Genomic DNA, 14,856 nt, shown 5'->3' on the forward strand with positions numbered 1-14,856 from the left:
TTGATAAAGTACTACAGCTACTTTGTGTCATTTACATATTTTAAAATCATTTTATATCATCTATGAAATTAGTCGTGCTTTTCCAGAATGAATTGTTGTAACTCTCTGTTCGCCTCCCTTTTTGCATTGCCTGTGTGTCTTATTTTAGAATTGATTTGAAGTTTTTACTCATTACTTTTAAGGCACGTCACAGTCTTAGCATACATGTGTGCGCATATGAACCCAAACCTTCAACTCTGCCAGCGGCCCCAACTCACTTTTAACATATTTGTATAGTCGTAAACATTTGTGTTATTTGAAGGTTATTAGTAATATTACTGTTGATTAATGCCACAGGGGTGTGTACTTACCAATGACAAGGTCCCTGGCAGACGCGAGGACCAGGGAGTTGGTCAGTGCAACTCCGTACAGGGTGAAGCGGGATGAAGTGGTCCTCAGACTGCCGTAGTGGAGCAACCAAATGAGGCCACAGCACAGGCAGAAGTAGACAGGCCGGCTGTACGCTATGATACGATTATGGCCCTGCAGGGACAAGAGTATGATGATACAAATGGTTCATTATAGAAGCCGGGCTTTTCCATTACAGACCAGCACAGCTCAGTATTCAGAGCAGGCAGCCTTGTACATTTTAAATAGGAAGCAATGCCCTAAAACAATATTGAAAACTTGAGCCATTGTGATAAAATTGTAGATAAAAGCGTAGAACAAATAAAGCTCATTTCAAAACTGAAGTAAATAATCATTCCAACGAGAAAGAATTCAGTTAGTATCTGTGTCATATGAGCCATGGGGACAGTGACACAGGTATAAACAGAAATAGCATCAAGTGTTATGTTTCACAAGAGAGGGAGAATGTACGTCTGCAGTGAGCAAGTTTCAACCCGAGAGGCTACGAGTTGTCCTGCTTTTTCACCGAAGGGAGTCAACGCACCAACAGTCAGATTAAATAGGCCGTGTCTGTTCAAAATGTGTCGACGATGTCGCGAAAAAAAACGGAAGGGAAGAAGTCCACGAGGTGAGATGAGGTGAAAAGAAAAAGGTGAAGGAAGGGGGAAGAGAGGGAGGTACAGACAAAGAGTGAGAGAGTGTGGTCTAAACTCTGGCCAGCTATTTAAAGCTTGTGCCTGCAGCCGAGCAGGAGCTGCATTAATAAAAGACGCCGTTTCAGAGCAGGCTACTGACGCGAGGGAGGGAGGAAACGCACAGACTCGCAGGGGAAAAACAACATCGTTTACAAGAAACAGAAACAGAAAAAATACTGAATAACAACCACAGGTCATATGATAGATGAAAGGAAATGGAGTATCTTTTTATCTACCACCATTAAAGTGTAAAGGCCATTTCATTTTCTGTTGTCTAAGAGCTATTTATTTTTTTATTTACATTCAACTTCTGACCTTTGGTTGTTCACTGTGTGGGCGATCCAGGACTTCAGTGAACATCACTCAGAATATAAGCATCACCTTTAAGCTCAAAATGTGGAAACATGGATGATTTAAGAGTTATAATTACTTACATGTCGAGGGGAAGAGGAGTCTGGTTGAACACTCTGTCAATAAAGAAAGAGAAAGAGGTGACTTCTATTAGTATTACTACTTTATTACAAATAGTTCAGAGTAAGTTAAGCATCAAATAATGTTGGAGCATCAATTGTAACAATGGTTCTTTGTTTCACTTTTTCAGGTCAAGTCCAACCACAACGTGCTGTTAACTCGAGGATTCACCTTCAGTAAGGAATACTGGCAACTTGCAATGACGAGGCAGAACTGAAAGACCCAGATGTCAGTGAAGAAGCCGTGGACCAGCAGCACTGAACCCAGGAAGGCCACCAGAACAGCCAGCAGCACGGCCAGCACGTTCTCTAAAACCTCACGGTTCCTGGAACGCAACGGAGAGAAAGTCAGCCGAAGAGTTCATTCAACAGTTCTTGGATAGAAGACTCAATTGTCCTAATGTGTAATATCCAAACCAGGTTTAAAAAACATCAAGAGAAATACAAAAATACAATATACATAAATATATAGACACACACAAATCAATAATATATACAAATAGGGCCCAGGGTGGAACCTTGTGGTATTCCACAGCAGACGAATCAAGAGGAAAACATTTTGGTTGTATTGTGACATCTTTAGACTATTTATACATAAAAGCAACCAGAGTCACACCTTCTAACACGATTTACAAGCTAACTTGTGACATTTATTTGAATGCAGATTATTAATATATATTATTAAATGTCACATTTAAAGAACATGAACATATTTGTGAGTCCGTTAGGAATCGATTGCTCTCGGGGGTACGCTGCTGTCTCATTCGTCTGCTTCTCTTGCTTTTTATCAGTAGGAATCTGTGCCGCAGCCATCTTGGACTGTCCTTACTTTCAGTGGGACTGACCTGATTAAAATACACGGTTAACGCTGTGATGGACAGAGTATTAATCTGTAGATACACCTGTGTTATTATTCTAATTAAGAAATTGGGGTTCCAGCAGAGAAGAGTCAGGTTTGATTACTTGCTGATTATGTCTGAGAGAAAGAAAGATTTTTGTTGGTTATTATAGAGTCTCAGGTTAGATTCGATGGCTGTCGGGACTTTTCTTACCTGTCAAATAGTGCCAGCAGGGTGAGCCGGTCAAAGTGCAGGCCGACCCACAGGAAGGGCAGAAGCCACAGGCGGTAGTACTGCCTGGCTTTGCCGGCGGCAGCTGTTGCTGCGGGGTCCTCTTGTCCCAGCGGTGCGTCCTGGAGCTCCGGGCTCAGATCTCCGTCCTGCTGCTCCAGCAGCTCCGGGTCCATCGTCAGCAGACGGTTCAGACGGATCTGAGGGAGGGAGATCTGTCTCACGGTCAGTAAAACCTATTCATGCTGCATTGATACAACTCAAAGTATTTAGCAAATGTGATTTTAAATAAGAACAGTAAACAGATGTATCAAAAAGATAGTTAATACAGTTAAGAGGTGCCAAATACAAAAAGTATTAAAGTCAAATGTTTTCTCTAAGTACCACTGAGCGTGTTGGATTTTGGCTGTTACACCACCACCACACCCACTACCAGCCATCTGGATTCTTGTTGCAGAAATGGTTAAAAAGCCAGCAACAGATGATCAAGACACCTTTCTTGCTCATACAGAACAAGCACATCAAAGAAGTAGGTAGGTGCCAGACTGCAAAGGGGTTTTGAAATCCAATAAAACATTTTCAAAATCTTGTTCAGGAGCCAACTGGTAGCCATTTTAAAATTGGTGTAATGAGATTATGTCTGTGGTCTGAGGTAACAAGAAAAAGGGAGAGGGGAGTAACAGCCAGCACAGCAAGAAAACTGTTCCGACTGACAATCATGAATGCTGAAAATAATATGCAGAAATATGCAAAACAGACATGCAGAAGGAGTTTGTTTTTGTCTCTGTATGTTGTGTGTTTCAGTTTGTCAGTCGTCTAGCTCTCTCCCTGTCTTTCTCTCACACTCACGCTCACACGCTCACGCTCACACACTCATGCTCAAACACACTCACGCTCACACACTCACTGGTTGGGTACTCACCAGGTCATGAGGGTAGAAGCGAACTGAGGTAGAACTGGAGAGGTGGGAGTCGGTGTCCCTGCAGGGCATTAGACAAAACGAGCACGGTGATGAGAGAAAAGCATCTGCTGCACTTACTGTATTAAATCACGATTCATTTCCTGGTGACCTCAAACTAAATAGCCAATGGGCTACTTGCTTGGCTTTTGTACTGTACGGTTATGTTGTTTTTAAAAAGCTAGAGCCATGTTGACACCAATGGAGGCCAGCGGAGAAGCGACTGCACAAAGAATGGCAAAATACGCAACACCAAACTCCAGACAAAGATCAGGTAGACTACTGGACAGAATATGACGAAAGAAGAATTTTGAGATCAAATTTGGTCTCCAAATCCACAAATGACTCATCTTGCACTTTGTATAATTTAAAAAACAGACATTTCTCAGATTCAAAAGGCAGAAGTCCAAGAATGCTCGGTCACTATCGCCACACAAAAGGTCACGCATCAGCGATTCAATTATCTGTTCCCAGTCAATATAGAAGTCAGATTTTTTCAATTTTGTGGAGACAGCTAAACTGTGAGAAGAAAAACAAGGTCATCATTTGAAATCCCCACTAAACCGATTGGATGAATTATTAATTTGACACTCACCATATGTTATTGGAGGCTCGTCTGGTTGCAGGTTCAAAATTGACCCGGGACATGTCCTCATACAGGGAGGGCGTGAGCTTTCCTGGAAAAAAGAAACAACCACAAGAGAGAGAAGCAAAGAGTGACTTTGTCTGTGGGGATAATTTCATTGCACTACACGGTCCCTTGTCCCCGAATTAGATAACTTTGGTCATTTCACTGCGTTCATCTGAGCTGATGGGATCATTGAGTGACTGTGTTTCCTCCCAAAGAGGCTATAAGCAAGTCTCTCATTTCCTTCACAGCAGTCAGGTTGTTCCCGATGTTCTTCTGTTGCTTCAGTGGAGCTTTATGTACTTTATCCTGTGATGAGGCATGAAAGCAGGATATAGATGTAGCAGCTATATAGCTCAACGACTACCGAACGTCATAGAACCAGGTCTACAAACACACTTTAACAGCCTTTGCCGGGTTGAATAGAGCTTCTCTTACAATGTTATTTCCAATCTGTTGTGGGTATTGCAAGAAATACCTTAAATAGATTCCTAAAATACTGCATTATACCCACCGGTGCAGGAGGAGTATAGAAAGGTTGCCATTAATGAAAACTCAATTGCAAATCCCAACTCTGTGTGCCGTTCCTGTTTTGAATAGTTTGCTTGTTAATAATGCTGAATGATAATGAGAGGAGAGATATGCTGGAATGAGGCTGACACATGAATAAGTCAGGAGGAAACATGTCGCACAGTAAGCATGAACTAAATGTATGAAATGTGTTCAGTGTGAATCAACACATATGACAAGAACAAGTACAAATTAAGCGTATTCTTTATTTTGAATGATGACCGTGCAACTGAAAATGAACTATGATGAATCGATTGAAGCTTTGAAATGTGCTTCAGGATAAAAATATATTTATTCAAGTAAATCTGATGAGGATATGACGCAAGTTAAATTTGTGCATTTTTTCCTCATTAAATAATCAGTGTCTACATATTTTCTTTATGTTACTGAACACACGTGTTGTGTACACACACGTCTGACATCAGGTTTGTAATATATATTTAGATATTGTTAAAGTAGTGACCTCGTATGAAATTAGACAAGAATTATTATTATGGCTCCGAGATCACAAGCACAGACACTCAGACTACCAAGTTTCTCATAATAGCCATCTGCTCCGGGTCAAATGATGAGTAGGAGCAGTAATTGATTTACCACTGGTTCAGAGGAAGGACGGAAAACAGCTCTTACAAAACCTCTATCGTTCCTTTTTAAACAATCATTGACCTGGTATGGATATCAGTGAAACATGTTAAATGTATCGGCAGCGACAGCAGTCTGTAACACACTGTTGTCAGCCATGTGGGTAACATCCAAGTGAGGTCAAGTATTGGCGACAGACAATATCACAGACAGCGATAAATGGAGCGCGGATAATTGCGACCGGCTTTGACCGATTGCGTCAATCCAACGACCGAGGATAATGGAGCTCTGCTGTGACTGAGTGCAACAGTCAGATCCGTGACCAGCTTTCTTCAAGCAATCCCAAACCATCAAAGACAACTTTTCTAACCAAAGCACCGAAAACCAGAACAATAAAAGAGGAAACAAACCACCGTCACTCACAAATAACGGGTCTTTCTTTTGTTTATTGAGGGCAAAACACATTTCAGCAAGAAGGCATCGTCGACGTGAAACCTATTTGTTTTTTTTGCCCACAATAAACAGAAAAGACCTTTGTTTCTTCGGTCCTTGCCACTTCTATGGACCCGATATTGTCGAATATTTGGAGCCGTGCTCGCCGCCACTTTCAATTAAACCAGGACAATACAGCAGAACCCCCCCCCCCCCCCGAAAAATCCGTCATACGGATCTACCTTCCCACAAACCACCAATCCAACTCCCTTCCATCAGAAATTCCTTTATCTTAACATCTGGGCTGTCCTCGTGCGCTCCCTACCCAAGTCATCCTGCAAGCTGGTAGCGCCAACAGTTGAGGCCTTGTCCTGAGAACCCTCCAGGTGTGTGCTTCCATTCCTGGCCAGCAGGGAGGCGCTTGCGCTCAGCACGGTCACCTGGGACGGGGTTCTGGATGGCTGACTTTTCACCTGGGAAGCAGAAGGCTGGGAGGCCTGGCTGAGAGCCTCCTGAAGACTGTTGGGAGGAGAAGGGAGAAGGGGAGGAAATGAGAAGTGATGGCGGGATTTCAGGTGATGTGATGCAGATGCTGCTTGTCATAGTGGAGGTCCCCAAGTCAAGGGCAAAAATGGCCGAAAACAGGTGTCGAGTTTGGCGTCTTAAGAATGTTTGACCACAAATATATAATCTTTTACACCTGATTTGTATCATGTCATTTGTATCCAATAGTCAACATGTTGCTTTTATCAGTTAGTGATCACAACACAAGCTTGTTTCTCTTTTTCATGTTCCACATTTACATGCACACTGCAGGTGGACCTCCATCACGGCACCAGCTATGGACGTCTTTTGTGATAAAAGCGTGTATATTTTGTGTTTTCAAAAGCCTTTCATAAGACTTCTAAAAGCTCTAAAGCTGTAGATAATCCTCAGTAATGCTGATTAACTATACCACTTGTTGATGACTTAGTTGTAGGATTATTCAAATGAATAATATTTTATTTAACTATTTGACAAAGCCTAAGATGTCCGGTGCAACATTAAGAAAGTCAAAACAGTGTTTTGGAGTGAAGGGACAGAGGAAGGCGGAGGGATCAGTGGAAGAGGGAACGGTTTTACATTTGGAAGTTTATTGACCGCTGGCCGGCTGCACACTTGTTTTTCTTGCTTAACATTTTTCTCGGCTCAGCATTTCGAAATGTGACCTTGCGAGATAGATGCAGGAATATACTGAGTCTTGGCTCGAGGTGAATAGCTGTTGGCAGTGGTACAACAGAACTGAAAGACTTCTAGTGTGGAACATAAACATCCAGCTTTTACGTGTTCCTCGTTTGTAATGTTAACAGCGCTAAAGCCGCCACTTTAAATACGGTAATGCGGTCGGTTATTTGAGATATATCTCCGAGGGGTTTTATTCTTTGCTAATTTGAAACACGGTGCAGTGAGGCAGATGCACATAACAAAAAGTTACATTTAGAAAAAAATTGTTCCTAAACGTATGCAAAACTGGTTTAGAAGGTGTTAAAAGTAGGGCTGTGAAAATCTGTGAGCAGCTAAGGCCTCTTACAGTTAAAAAGGAAGAAAAACAGTTAGTGGAGACAGACTGAAACCCTTGAGTTTTAAAATGATTGACATCGACTTCATCTCTCTCCTTAGAGAGGTCTCTCAAAAGGGCAAAGCAACGTGATGCCGTTATCGACCGAGAGAGACGGCGTGTCAGTCAAGTAGATTAGTCAGGCCTTGAGGCATTGTGCCTTTGAGTTTAAAAAAGAACTTCATTTTTTTTTTTTATCCATGCTCAAAAATGTGGAACTTAAAAAGATTATAGAGCATATTATAACAGGATGACAAGAGTCTTGAGGAAAAAGAGGACGAGAAGACATCGCATGCAGAGTGGAGACACCCATCCCATGACAGATAACATCTTGCTTGATGTCATGCACTGCAAGCAGACGCACATTGGTGTTGATGTGGGGACAGGAGAGGGCGGCCACCTGGTAGCATGCTCATACCAGGCAACACAGCGACCGAAACCAGTCGCTGCTGCGTGCACGGCGTACCTGAGAGGAGATCCAATGAGAGAGGCGGGTGGGGTGGGGTTACTCCCTGCGTTGTGTCGCCGCCGCACAGCCTGCCGACGAAATGTGCTACGTTCACGGCGAAATATGACCGTCTCCTCGCTCCCCGGGGCTGTCATGGTGAGAGACATCAGTGGCCAATCAGCTTTGGATGCGTTTCCTCTTTTGAGAGCTTAATGTGGACACTAGTATGAGGTGATACTTCCATAGTTTATGCTGGATTTCAGGTACATTTTTAAAAAAAACAACTAAAAACAACAATTACAAAACCTGCTGCTTGAACTTTGGATGACTGATGGAAGAGTTGTCCTCCGAAATGAGAGCAACCATTTAAAAACAAGACATCCACTACAACACTGGAACGGGACGTACTGTACTGGCAGCACTCAAAGCCGGCCTCATAACCTTTGCTGGACCGGATCCACCGTGGCCACAAGTGGTGAATAAAAGATAATGAAACACTTCATTTCCCAAAGATCCTCTTGAGTCAGTTGCTTCACAGGAAGACAATGTAACTTTTGGAAGATGAAATAACACATTGTTCCTCTTACGAATCAAACGTTGAATTCAAAACCTCAAAGCCTCAATTCATTGCACACAGTGGGTGTTGCTGCTAACGCTGTACATGCTGTGGTACGACCAGTAGCTCACGGTGCCTAATGTTAGTAAACTTTAAAGAGGTATTGCTCAGTAACTGCTGAGTCAGTCTGCTGACTTAATAACTCTTCTCTCCTCGTGCTTCTGTTTTAGCACTGGCCCATCATGCTGACTTGCAGCCACAGTGGAAGGTCTTCATCAAGCGTTACATCGTCTTGTTTTAATGACATTACCGTTGGGCAAACTGGACGAGAGCTAGTGGGATGGGAGCGAAGGCAGAAGAAGTTCTAATTTCATTTAAATTTAGCAATTTAAAAAGGTCCATCTGTGACATGCTAAAACACATGCTAACAGTAGCACAAACAAAGAAAACTAAATGTTTTAAAATGCTTCAATGTACAAAACAAGAAATGATCTTTCTCATACCGCCCCCCCCCCCCCAAAAAAAAAGCCCAGATTGGTCAGTGTTTTCTGGTCTTCTGCATTGTCGACCATCTTCACAGCGTCACTGCAGCCGGGGTCTCACAGTGTGTGTTAACTAGAAGGAGCGTCACGTCTACCGGTGTCATAGTTGTACAAATTTAACTTTTCTTTAAAATGCTTTACTTATCCACTGAAAAGACTGTTAGGCTCGCGGCAATAAATGAACTTAAGCATAATAACACCAAGTAAGCAAAGAAAAGTTCCCACCAATCACCACTACTGAGGACTCAAAGAAAGATTTAACTAAAACAACCAATGCTGGTTTCCACTATTAGAGTCAGGTATCCACACATCCAGACAGCAAGAACCACTAATTATGAAATCTTTCCGACCAACAGCTGGCACGCCCGGGCATATCCTGCCTCTCATACTGTACATCTCAGGAGGTGAGAAACAACCAACATCGTGTAAAATGTCCACAATACACAGGAGCCAAAGAACAAGACCCAAGAAACGAAGAATGTGGGGGAAGAAGTGTCTCCGTGTGACTCGGTGTGTATGACACTAATAAGAGAGCTGCCGTTTGTCTAACCTCGGCACAAAGCGCACACTGTGCCGTCACGCTAATAGTGATCGACACAAGGAAGACTACACTTGGGTCAGAATTGTCACTCCATGGAAACTCACCATGGTTACATTGAATGAGAGAGGCAGACACACACACACACACAGGCAATAATAAAGGAAGCCTATGTCTGGGGGACTACACCCAAAACACTCAATTTCTCAGGCAGTTCTCTGCGTATGCTCCTGGTAATAGGTCAGAAAGCAGCTTTGCAGTAAAGTGAGCAGCATAAATGGTTTAAAGTATGTTCAATACACATCATCCAGTTACCACTTTAACAATCTGAATCTGCAAAGCAAGCACAAATATCAAACGTAGGCTAATAGTGACTATATTCTGTCTGGAGCCCATTTTCAGTACGATACAGTTCTGCTGATAGTTCACAAAATAGAGTGCATGTCAAAACAAGTGTAGTAATCGGGCCCGTTAAATGTGGATTTGGGTTAAACATTTCTTGTGATACCATTTCAGAGAAGACCTGTAATGTGGACTTGTCATCAAACGCTACTACTAAAGCAGAAAGAATGCAATGTGTACAGTATGTCAGAGCGCTGTGTGTGGTACGTACCCCGCAGGGAAGCAGCAGTGGCATCCTGAGGCTCAGTGAAAGCTGCCTGATTGGGCAGACTGTTTCTGGAGCGGGTCACTGACTCCAGCTGGGAGGCCCGACCCAGCAGGGACGCCGCATCCAGGACTTCCCCTTCTTTGGCTTCCAGGTCCGACTTGGAGGTGGTAAGGGGCCGGGGCCCAGCCGGAGCGCCGAGGCGGCTGGGATCATTAAGGCAGGCGGCCGTACCACTGTCCAAGCTCAACACTCTGGCATGCGTTTTGGCACTGCCCGTGCTGGGGGTACGGCGGGAGTTGCGCCGCTTCCCTTCGGTTCGCACCCCTGCCTCGAGTTTTCCTTTGGAGGAGGAGGACGCGGCTGCATTGGCTGCAGTGTGCTTGGCTTTCAGGGCCCTGTAGCAGCCTTCTGGTGAGTGGCAGGAGCGGGAAGTGGCGCTGGACGAGCTGTCTGTGCTTAGGTGGTGGGTGGAGTGGAGACTGGAGGCACAACTGAGTTCACTCTGGTCGCTGGAGTCCTCCTCTCCACCCCCAGTAAACACGGCACTACAAGGCTTGGCCATACCACGCAAGGACATATAGTCCCGGTGACGGCTGGCATCGAAGCTGCTGGCCCTTTTCTTGCCAGTCCGCCGGCGTCCACTGCGCCCTGTTGACAGGGAGGAAGTCCTCTGAACAATGGTGGCTGACTCTGGCTGACCGTCGTCTTTCACCTGCTCCTGCTCGGGGGCGGCTAGACCTGTCGAGCCGTCAGCATTGGTCCTGATGCCGGGCTCTTCCTGGCACCTGCCAGGTTCCGCCACCTCCTGGGTCGCAGACGACGGCGCGTCAGCAGGTTGTTTAGCGGTCAGCTCGTTGGCATGAGGGTTTTTATTGGCCTCCCTCGAGGGGAGGTTGCTGAGACCTCGAGAGCCACTGCTGCCGAGGCTTGAAGTCCTACCGTCTGCGGGTGCAGATGCGGCATCTCCTCTGTCCCGCACGCGCTCATCCCCTGAAAGTGAGAGCAGACTCTCCACATGTGTCGAGCTGGTCTGTTCACTGTGAAAACTGCTGATAGTGCTGTTGGTGTCCCTGTCTGTGCCACTACAGTAGCTCTCAGTGGAGCCACTACTGCGAGTACTCAAACTCCTCAGGCTATCAGCGCTGCGCTCCCCTCCCTGGGACTTTCCTCCTCCAACAGAACCTTTCCCGCCACCACTCACCTCCACCTGGTAGAGTCCTGAGCTACCCTCCCCGGCCTCCCTGGAGGCTGAGCGGGCTACTCTGCGCGGTTCTTTGTGCCTATAACACTCGACTCCCGAGGTGGAGGGCACAGCTTGGTCCTGCTGGTACAGCCGCTCCGCCCCGTCTCTGCCACACACCCCTGGCCTGTGTGGCCTGGCGGCCTCCAGCTCACACACGGGGTCAAGGCCACCTCTCCTGGGCGGAGGGTACAGAGTGAAGTCTGGCAGACACGGGTCTGGGAAAGCAGAACCCGCCGAGCTAGAGGTCCGAGGCAGGCCCCGAGAACGGAGCTCCTTCCTATAGCTCTGAGATTGCATGGATGCATGAGTGGTCACCTCGGTGTCACAGGAGGAGTGTGACAGGCTGAAGTGATAAGCAGCAGAATTACAGAGATCAGCAGGCTCCCTGGACAGCTCCGAAGGACACAAGGAGGTTGACGGCTGCAAGGAGGCGAAGGAGTCATTGGGAACAAGGCAGTACATCTTTGTGTCTGACAGCAGATCTAAAAACGGACAGAAAGAACAGAAACATTTGAGGACGATGTCAAAATGCCACAGCCAGTCACGCGAGAAAGGTTTTTGTTTGTATGCGGACGCCATGCATGTTTACCATGATCGTGGCTGCAGCTCTCGACAAGAGTCAAACTGATGTCATCTGAAGTCTTTCCCACATCTCCTGCGAAGATGGGAAGAAAGCAATTAAGAGATGACAAGTTGAATCAATTATTTATACATTCACAACCACTAACCCTGGAAACCCACACAGAACTGGCGTCAAAAGGAGGATAAAGAAATAGACAGCCCTGCCTTATTCTCACAATCACTACTTCTGGGAGGTGCTACAAGTTGTATACCTGGAACTACCAAATATCATGACCTCGTCTGAATAGATTCCCTGAATGCCCTGATGAATCTGCAAGATAACTTTTGAACAAAGATGCAACTGTTCTTTGCAATCACTGCTCCTTAAATCCTGCGAGTCTTTCTCCGGCGATGCCTCCTGGGAGTTTGCGACGGACAGTCTGAGCGGACGGAATCCTTGAAGGGAAGACGATTAAAAAGCGAAACCCCAGCAGAGCCCTTGTCCCCACTTCACAATCACTTCCTGTCATCGCAAACTGCCGGCTAATTAGAATGCCATCGAACAGACTCGCTGAATTATTCAGACGACGCACAGCCGCCGCACTCAAACACAGTACATTGGACCCAATAGCAAAGCTACAAGTATATTTATTGTCTTCTCCTCAGCTTTCCAATAAGGAGTTCCTGGAGAATGACTCCCATGCTGGTTATTACGGTGTATTACAGTTCCTGTCTGAAGCTGCCTCATCTCGGTGTGACTGTCACAGTAACGCTGAGTCAGACCACTTCTCCCGGGCAGCTGAGGTGATCGTGGTCAGGGATGTGGTGATCCCGCAGAAAAGAAAACGCATCACAGGGTCACAAAGAAGACTGTACAACCAAAGTAATATGTTTGTAACAAGTCAGTTCTTACACAGACAGAACGGACAATGATTTTAGTAGACATGAAAAGGTAATCATAGTTACCTTTACCTCCCGTTTCTCTTCCATGGGTGGATGCAATCTGAAATGTGCGTAAAAAAAGATAAGTCAAGCCTTTTGTCAGGATATTAAAAAGCTAATTTCTGGAGTTAAATGTCCATCAGAGACGTGTGATCATTCGAGAACACAACATCCACAAGGAAGCCGCAGCTTGTGTAATGCAAACAGCCGGCGCTTCTTCACTGTCATCACAAAGAAACGTTTTGGCGTCGACCTCCGCAGTCGGTACACAGCAGCTGAGCAGGACACGCGGGCTGATTAGCGACTCAAGGACACGCGGTACAAAGACGTCGAAGCACAGCATCCGGGAGGACTCAAGAGGTTAAATATATCTCACAGAACAAAACGGCAAAATAACTTTGAATATTTATGAAGATGTCAGCTGATAGCAAGCTATGCGAGGATCATACCTAATGAAAAGGTCCCTCTACACACACACACACACACACACACAGACAGCTACTTCCTCTTGTCCAGCAATAACAAAAGTCAATCTTAAACTTGTACTCCTTGGCTTAGCCCGTTTTGTGCATCTTGGATGGGTTACAGTAAACACAGTGCAACGGGAGGAGGTTTGAAAGGACTCAGATGACGCTTGTTTGTGGGAAGATTAAAGTTTGTTCCCTGGAGCAGTAGTTTACTGATTACTTATCACTTGTAACACAAGCAGTGATTCAACTATTTTGTGAATAAACTGCTCCTTTTGGCTTCGCACGAATTCAGTTTGACACGTAGACACAAGTATATACGCCTGAAACTAAATTACTGCTTTAGGACTCTAAATTCTGCATGTTTCAATCACAAAGTATATGTTTGTTTTGCTTAATTGGGGCCGACATCGTATTCTAAAAGACAGTCCGTCTCCCTTGTTCACAGTCATTACTCCCTCTACAACAGCGTGCTGTAGTGCCGTACAACTGCAATTTGTATCAACAACCCCACAATTCAAAGCATTGCAGGATTGTTACATGCCAAGGATACTTCTTCATTTCACTGAGGGAGTTTTTTTGAGGGCAGTGAAGTGCATACACTCAAATAAAATGGCGGACAGTAAATATAGCGTACTGTATAGTAGTTATTTAAAATATGTATTAATTTGTTGATTATGTTTAAAGAGTATTGACTGTCCATTTAGTCACCAATGCTTTTCACCATTTTACAAATCGCAGTGCTCTGCTTACCTGCTGGTTAGACTCCAATCCAATATAGGAGTTCCTGGAGCTGCAGTCCACTGGTGGAGTCTCTTGCCTGATGAAGTCTGACATCTCAATACCCCCACCAGGGTCCCTGTACACACACACACACACACACGTATACATTGGTATTACCAGTACAGGCACAGCGGACCCCTCCTTTAAATCTGAATGGACGGCACAGACTGAAGAGTGCAATTCATCTTGTTCGGATGATGTACAGTTGGCTCACACCTGACTCAATTTAGAGCTGAACTTATCGTGTAACTTTATTAAACAGGCCTGTATTTTACATCTGTTATGTGGGGTTTTTGAAAATCAACTGAAGGAGCAAAAACAGACGAAAGCATCCATGTAGATTTTTGTCCCGGTTCTATTTTTAGCCCGGACGTGCTTGTTTAACCATTCGGTATGTCGAAACAAGCAACTAGCGAGAGATTGTCTATAAATCATTTCTATTTGCCAAAAACATTTCGTAACGGGTCAAACCACAACACAAACACTCCAAGTAATGAACTACAACGCACAGAGCGGATGAGCGGAGACGAGAGAAGGGGACCGGTGAGGGGAACATGGGTGGGCGGCGGCGGTGCAAAAAAACACCTTAATCAACTTCAGCTCGGCTCGTCTGCTCTACTGTAAACTCAAACAACCCGGAATGTGACTCCAGATGTGTGGGCAAAGCTGCGACTGCCCCTGTGGTCGGGAGCTCTCGCTCTTCTTGCTGCCTTTCCCTTCTCTCAGCGTCCCGCTAAGCACTCCCTCTGGAATGTGAACATGAGTCACTTCTCCGAG

At 45.1% G+C, this 14,856-nt stretch overlaps 1 protein-coding gene across 1 annotated transcript in view; it reads right to left on the reverse strand.

Moving 5' to 3' along the window:
- Positions 1-14,856, reverse strand: part of pcnx1 (pecanex 1) — a gene marked incomplete at its 5' end in the record, with an annotated part of 31,120 nt that overhangs the window by 12,723 nt on the left and 3,541 nt on the right. The window contains 12 exons of the mRNA XM_079175041.1: positions 351-522; positions 1,517-1,549; positions 1,725-1,878; positions 2,605-2,837; positions 3,545-3,602; positions 4,176-4,257; positions 6,118-6,311; positions 7,856-7,985; positions 10,087-11,808; positions 11,916-11,981; positions 12,854-12,890; positions 14,050-14,155. Of these exons, the coding sequence (XP_079031167.1) occupies positions 351-522; positions 1,517-1,549; positions 1,725-1,878; positions 2,605-2,837; positions 3,545-3,602; positions 4,176-4,257; positions 6,118-6,311; positions 7,856-7,985; positions 10,087-11,808; positions 11,916-11,981; positions 12,854-12,890; positions 14,050-14,155 (2,987 nt within the window). The remainder of the gene's footprint in view (positions 1-350; positions 523-1,516; positions 1,550-1,724; positions 1,879-2,604; positions 2,838-3,544; positions 3,603-4,175; positions 4,258-6,117; positions 6,312-7,855; positions 7,986-10,086; positions 11,809-11,915; positions 11,982-12,853; positions 12,891-14,049; positions 14,156-14,856) is intronic.

Source organism: Pholis gunnellus, assembly GCF_910591455.1.
Source record: "Pholis gunnellus genome assembly, chromosome: 15".
NCBI classification, from domain to species: Eukaryota; Metazoa; Chordata; class Actinopteri; order Perciformes; family Pholidae; genus Pholis; species Pholis gunnellus.